Source organism: Macaca nemestrina, chromosome 12 (genome assembly GCF_043159975.1).
Source record: "Macaca nemestrina isolate mMacNem1 chromosome 12, mMacNem.hap1, whole genome shotgun sequence".
Taxonomy (NCBI): domain Eukaryota; kingdom Metazoa; phylum Chordata; class Mammalia; order Primates; family Cercopithecidae; genus Macaca; species Macaca nemestrina.
In genome coordinates this window covers 11650728-11657991 of record NC_092136.1, presented here as the reverse complement: position 1 = coordinate 11657991, position 7264 = coordinate 11650728, and the positions used below count along the sequence as shown (strand labels likewise).

General features: G+C 50.5%; 1 protein-coding gene across 1 annotated transcript; it reads left to right on the top strand.

Moving 5' to 3' along the window:
* Nucleotides 1-1642: 1642 nt before the first annotated feature.
* Nucleotides 1643-5851, top strand: LOC105469440 (secretoglobin family 1A member 1). Its single transcript, XM_011720437.3, has 3 exons — nt 1643-1861; nt 4905-5092; nt 5715-5851. The coding sequence occupies exons 1-3, from the start codon at nt 1807-1809 to the stop codon at nt 5745-5747; spliced, it is 276 nt and encodes a 91-aa protein (XP_011718739.1). The 5' UTR covers nt 1643-1806; the 3' UTR covers nt 5748-5851.
* Nucleotides 5852-7264: the final 1413 nt, after the last annotated feature.

The following is a 7264-nucleotide window of genomic DNA, read 5'->3' as shown; positions in this document are numbered from 1 at the left end:
TTGTTCTTGTTGCCCAGGCTGGAGTGCAATGGCGTGATCTCGGCTCATCACAATCTCTGACTCCCAGGTTCAAGCAATTCTCCTGCCTCAGCCTCCCAAGTCGCTGGGATTATAGGCACCCACCATCACGCCCAGCTAATTTTTGTAGTTTTAGGGTTTCGTCATGTTGGCCGGGCTGGTCTCAAACTCCTGACCTTAGGTGATCCACTCGCCTCAGCCTCCCAAAGTCCTGGGATTACAGGCGTGAGCCACAGTGTCCGGCCTTTTGTTTTTTATTTATTTATTATTTATTTATTTATTTGTTTGTTTGTTTGTTTATTTATTTTTGAGGAGTTCTGGAAGTGGCATGCAATGCTTCTCCATGTCTATCTACCCCAATTCCCAACTCCTAGCACCACGTCTGGCACATCATAGGTGGTCAGCATTTATTGGATGAATGAGTGGATCGACATTTGATTGAGTCTTAAAGTACAAATAGAATTTGGAGAAGTGGACAAGGCAGGAAATGTGTATTCAGGCATGAGGCTTAGCTTGTGCATAGGTAGAAAGACATGAAAAAACATGGAACATTCTCAAATCCACAAATAGTAAGAGAGGGCTAAGTCGCTGTGTCGGGGAGAGGAGAAGTGAAGTTCAAATGGTAGGCAAAGGCCAGTGGGCAAGGGCCTTGTAAATTGCACTTGAATTTTATTCTATAGGCAAAAGGAAGAGTTTAAGGGTTTCAAGAAGGACATGACCAATGGGCTTTAGGAAAATCATTCCGATGGCCTTTCCGAGGATGGCTGAGGAAAGCAAGCTGGGAAGCAGGGAGGTTGAGTCAGGGGATTTTGACTAGGCCAGGCTAGGTGCTATGAAGCCCGGGCTTTGGAGAAGAACCAGGAAATGGCAACTGGAGGCAAGAAAGGGGAGAAGGCCAAAGCCTGGGAACCATCAACACTCAAGAACAGTAAAGCATAAACATCTAAAGAGAACAAGAAGGAATAGCCAGAGAAGGAAAACAGGAAAGAACTGAGGCGTGGGAGCGCAGGAGAGAGAATGGTTCGAGAAGGAAGCGGTCGCAGGTGTCAAGGCCGTTGGGAGGTCAAGTGAGATAAGGACTGAAGGTCCTGCCAATTGGCCCATCAGGAGCACAGGACTTGAGAGCACTTCTGGGTGGGAACAGACCCAGCCTGTGGCAGGGCTCGGGTTTCTGATGGGAATTCTGGAAGGGTCCCTTTTGTTCAACAGTCCAGGGCCCCCCCAAGTCTGACCACGGCAATGCTCCGAACCATGTCACTTTCCTGGCTTAAGGTTCAGTCGCCCTCCTCAGAGGGGAGCCTATGAAAGAGCCCAGTGGAGTGTCAGCATCCTAAGTCCTAGTCCTAGTCCTCTCCCTGCCACTTGGGAGGGACCTTGGGCCTCAGTTTCTCCAGGTGGGCTCCACAATTGCTTCTCTTGACCTGGACTGCCCCAGTGCCCAGGTTCAGTGACTGACACAGGCAGCTGGGTTTCCCCATCCTCTGACATGGGTTCCCTTCACTGCCTTCAGGCAGGGCTCGGCACTCCACCCCCAAGGGGCCCATTGTGTGAGCTCAGTTTCAATGGGGACAGAAACTGAGTTGAGAAACGGGAATATTTACCTATTCCGCCGAGCCAATGCCCAAGCAAATAGTGCGGTATCTTACGTAGAGCCCTTGCCCTACCCTTCCCCATCTGGGCGCTGCCGCCTGGAGCATATAAAAAGCACCTTGCTGGGCATGTCTCCTACTAGCCCACCAGTCTCAGAGACGGAATCATTGATGGGCCAGAGCATCCCCCGCCTCCACCATGAAACTTGCTGTCACCCTCCCCCTGGTCACGCTGGCTCTCTACTGCAGCTCCGGTGAGTGCTCAGAGTCCCTTCCCTCCCTCCTGGACTTAGGAACTCTCAGGACCACCCAGTTTTGCTCAGAAGAAGGGGTGAGCTGCCCGTGTCTGCTCTGTAGCCGCTGGGAGGACCTGGGCATGCTGAGTCTCAGAAAACTGGGTCTGGTGAGCAAGTTCATCTTGGGAACTTGGAGAGAGCCCCAGGCTGTGGGGAAGCATAAAAAGGGTCCCATCTTCCATATCCAGCAACCCTCAGAATCCCAGGGAATGGAATAGGCTGGAGGGAGGGGTGGAGGACACCTCATAAAGATGAGTGCATCCAGCATAGGAATAATGAGGCCCTCCTCCCAGATTGGACACACCCCAAGATGCCGAGACCTTGGTGCAGCCTCCAAGGCTGGGGTCTCCACTCCATGCTGGCAGCTGAAGTCACTGGAAGGGGAACTGCAGGGACTCATGACCCCAAAAGAAACCCAACCCAAGACAAGGTCTCCCATTCTGGGCACAGAAGAATATTCCAGAAAGAGATCTTCCCTTTTGGGAACTGCCAACCCAGAGTGGAGTTTTCTAAACATTTCTGTCCTCTGCAAAAGGGATTAGGAGTCTCTGAGTAGTTGCTGCTGTCATTAAAAGGAAAAGAATTGTGGGGGAAAGAGGGGCGGACAGAGAGAGGGAGAGAGGGAGAGAGGGGAGAAAAGAAGGAAGGAAGGATCACACCTCTCTCCAAGATCCCCCGTCTTTGGAGAACTGGGTTATCTAACTCTGTTTTTCACTCTGCATCAGCCTCTTCCATTCTCGTCTGAAAATGTTGTTGTTTTTTAATAAATAAACTCCAATTAATTCACTTGGAAAGCTTCACAGCACCCATGGAGATAAGTTTTATGACACTGGGGAGTTAGAAAACCCAAACCAAGAAGCAGTAGGAACAACTATTTTGCAGCAAGGCTTATTTGTTTTTCAGAGAAAATGACATCATCTTGGACTGAAATGTGTATTAATTAGATCTCAGTGCTGTCTGCGTACAGAAGTGGGTGGCTGAGCAAGATAGTTCTGAAACATGTTAAGGGGTGGGTCAGATGCATTTCATTTGTCTATTTGTGTGCGCACACATACAATATTTAACACTTCACGCAATGTGACAATCACTGTCACCCTTTCACATAGTATCTCTTTTCTTTTTTCTTTTTTTTGGGATGGAGTCTAGCTCTGTTGCCAGGCTGGAGTGCAGTGGCACACTCTCTGTTCACTCACTGCAACCTCCGCCTCCCAGGCTCAAGCGATTCTCCTGCCTCAGCCTCCCAAGTAGCTGGGATTACAGGCACGCACCACTGTGCCCAGCTAATTTTTGTATTTTTAGTAGAGACAAGGTTTCACCATGTTGGCCAGGATGGTCTCGATCTCTTGACCTCATGATCCGCCCGCCTAGGCCTCCCAAAGTGCTGCGATTAGGCATGAGCCACTACACCTGGCCTCTCTTTTCATTCTTACAACAACTCTATGAAGTAAGGATACTGGGCCAGGCACAGTGGCTCACGCCTGTAATCCTAGCACTTTGGGAGGCCAACTCATTTGAGGTCAGGAGTTCAGGACCAACCTGGCCAACATGGTGAAACCCTGTCTCTACTAAAAATACAAAAATTAGCCAGCCATGGTGATGCATACCTATAGTCCCAGCTACTTGGGAGGCTGAGGCAGGAGGATCACTGAACCTGGGAGGCAGAGGTTGCAGTGAGCCGAGACGGCGCCACTGCACTCCAGCCTGGGCAATAGAGCGAGACTCCGTCTCAAAACAAATAAATAAATAAAAATAAAATTAAAATTAAATTAAAATTTAAAAAATAAAAAATAAAATGAAGTAGGGATATTGTTCCCATTTTACAGATGAGAAAACTGAGCTACGGAAAGACAGAGTGACTTGCCTGGTGACATAGTAAGTTACAAAGCAAGGACCTAAGTTCTGGAGAGGGTCTGACTTGGAGTGGCCCTTTCTAGAGAGGCCCTGGAGTCAGAGGAGGGAAGGCAAATTTGTACGGGAGGCAGAGAATTCAAGGACAAGGGATTTAAGACTCACTGGGAAGATGGAGGCAAGCAGGGGGTAGAAAATGGTGACTTTCCCCCATGTTCCTGATTGTAAGGACCTGAGAAGAAAACACAGTCTTGAAGCTCTGTGTGGAAGGGAATGCAGCGGTACAAGTGGCTGCTCTGTCCATGAGCTGAGTGTGCCACACTTCCCGGCCAGGTTGGGAGGCCCATGTTTGGCTGGTACAATCACAATGGCTTCTTCCTTTTTTTTTTTTTTTTGAGACAGAGTCTCACTCTGTTGCCCAGACTGGAGTACAGTGACGAGATCTCGGCTCACTGCAACTTCTTCCTCCCGGCTTCAAGTGATTCTCCTGCCTCAGCCTCCCAAGTAGCTAGGATTATAGGCACCCAGCACCATGCCCAGCTAATATTTTGTATTTTTAGTAGAGACAGGGTTTCACCATGTTGGCCAGGCTGGTCTGGAACTCCTGACCTCGTGGTCCGCCCGCCTCGGCCTCCCAAAGTGCTGGGATTACAGGTGTGAGCCACCGCACCTGGCTTACAATCGCTTCTTCCTGCCAGAGTCTGAATTTGTCACATGCCCGCAGTGAAGCATGGCTCAGGGCATCCCTAGCCACTGAGGAGAGGGAAGTTTCCGGCGGGTAACAAAACCCTCAGTGGCCTCTTCCCAGCCTCCACACGGCATTAACAAATCAGGCCAGCAGCTTCTGTTATCAATACTCTGCCTTGACCTCTAACAGAAAGAAAAGTGGCACCTTGCTCACCTCAATCCAAGAAATCCAAGGAAGACTCGGGCAATCCACAAAAAGCTGGCCGTAATCCAGAAAGTATTCGCACAGCACCCAATAGGCAACCTCTTAGAGCACCAGCAGATCTCACACTCTAGCCCATCGATGACAAGGGTGCTATCTCCCGCTGATGGGCCTGGCTGTTTGCATCCGGGCAGACCCAGCCAGAGAGCTAGCCAGCTTGGAAAGGGGCCTGGAGACATATGCCTTCTCTTCTCTGTGTTGCAGCTTCCGCAGAGATCTGCCCGACCTTTCTGCGTGTCATTGAATCCCTGTTCCTGGACACACCCTCCAGTTTTGAGGCTGCCATGGGATTTTTCAGCCCTGATCAAGACATGAGTGAGGCAGGGGCTCAGCTGAAGAAGCTGGTGGACACCCTCCCCGCAAAGGCCAGAGACAGCATCATTAAGCTCATGGTAACCAGCGCCCTTCACTTCACACTGGTTAGAAGTGGCTTCTCCTAATGGGGCTGCAGGGTTGCCCCAGTTTTCAGACCTGTTTCTAATCCAGAGAGGAGAGTCACAGTGCCACTGTCCCCAGGCAGGCAGCACAGTGATCTTTTTTGAAACAGAGTCTTGCTCTGTTGCCCAGGCTAAGTTGCAATGGCACGATCTTGGCTCACTGCAACCTCCGCCTCCCAGGTTCAAGCGATTCTCCGGCCTCAGCCTCCCAAGCAGCTGGGATTACAGGCACCCGCCATCATGCCCAGCTAATTTTTGTATTTTTGTAGCGACAGGATTTCACCATGTTTGCCAGGCTGGTCTCGAACTCCTGACCTCAGGTGATCCACCCGCCTCAGCCTCCCAAAGTGCTGGGATTACAGGCGTGAGCCACCGCGCCCAGCCTCCTCTTACTATTTTTCAAGAGGCTTTTGAGAAACAATCCAAGCCCTTACTACCTCAGTTCCTCCTAGAGTTGACTGCACCTCTCGGTTGATGTTAAAGTTTCTATGGCTCATCATCTCTGCCTAACTATGCAATTCATTCACTGTTGTGTTGAGCTTTTCTGTTTGTTTCTTTCTTTGTTTATTTGTTTTAGGAAAAAATAGACAAAAGCTTACTGTGTAATTAGGATTTAGAAGCCGAAGATCCCCAACTGCTCCAGCCCCTGCCGCTGCCGTGCTTTGAGTCCATGCCTACCGGCCTTGCTCCCTTCAATAAACCACAAGCATCTCACTTTTGTGCCCCCTGTGTCTTTTTGGTCTCCTTGTTATGGTGGGGGTCTGCCCCTGTCTGGGTGAGGTGAGCCAGGACAAAAGGAAAGCAGACAAGCTCTGCTCTTGGATCCCAGCAGAAATCTCTGGGCTCTTCCAAAGCTCCTTTCCTCTAGGTTTCTGCCTCCAACAGAACTCAAGCCCCCTCCCCTTATATCAGACCATTTACTCAACATCACAGACTCCACTTGTCCAACAGAACCAGTGATCCCTGCCCCAGTCTGTTCCTATCTCAATGAGTCGTAGCTCCATTCTCCCCGCTGGGCTGCACCAGCCTGAGGAACATCCGCGATCCTTCCTTCTCTAGCCAACCCAGGCTACCCCTACAGGGCCTCTGGAATCCTTCACTCCAAGTCCATAGGCAACACCCCCATACCTGCCTGTACAGCCCCCAGGGCCTCCTCTCTGGCTCCCAGCCAGACTCCAGGGCCCCCACAATCCCCTCTCCAGCAATCCAAAGGAATTCTTCTCAAGTGCAAAGTCCCTCCCCATCCTTCAAAGTTTTCCAGGGCTCTTATTGTAAAATTCTAAACCCTGACGATGGTGGCCCCTTACCAGTCTTTCCTGTACCCCTCCTTCCCATGGCTCCCTCATTCTGCTCAGTCCCCACACACACCCCCACCTTCCCTGCCCTCAGTTTTTAAAAAGAGCCAAGCCCCTTTCAAACCTTAAGGCCTTTGTACCAGCCACACAGCCCTGGCTGCTCAAAAAGTGTGGCTGATGGCCAGGCACTGTAGCTCATGCCTGTAATCCCAGGACTTTGAGAGGCCGAGGCGGGTGGATCACCTGAGGTCAGGAGTTCAAGACCAGCCTGGCCAACATGGTGAAACCCCGTCTCTACTAAATATACAAAAAATTAGCCAGACATGGTGGTGCGTGCCTGTAATCCCAGCTACTCGGGTGGCTGAGGCAGGAGAATCACTTGACCTGGGAGGCAGAAGTTGCGGTGAGCCAAGATCGTGACACTGCACTCCAGCCTGGACAACAAGAGTGAAACTCCATCTCAAAAAAAAAAAAAAAAAAAAGTGTGGCTGATTGGTTTTTAAAATTGCTCTATAGCAAAATGTGCAAAGAATAGAACTCATCCTAAAGATGCATCCATGTGGATATGAAGATCCCCGAATCCCCGGCCAGTTTCATGGCAGCCAGCCCCCTGCTGGGCCACATTACCCACAGCACCTAAACAGAAGTGGAGGATTGGCTAGGCGTGGTGGCTCATGCCTGTAATCCCAGCACTTTGGGAGGCAGAGGTGGGAGGATGGCTTGAGCCCAGGAGTTCAAGACCAGCCTGGCAACAGAGTGAGACTCCGTCTCTCTACAAAACTAAAAATAAATTAGCGGAGTCTGGCAACGCATGCCTGTAGACCTGGCTACT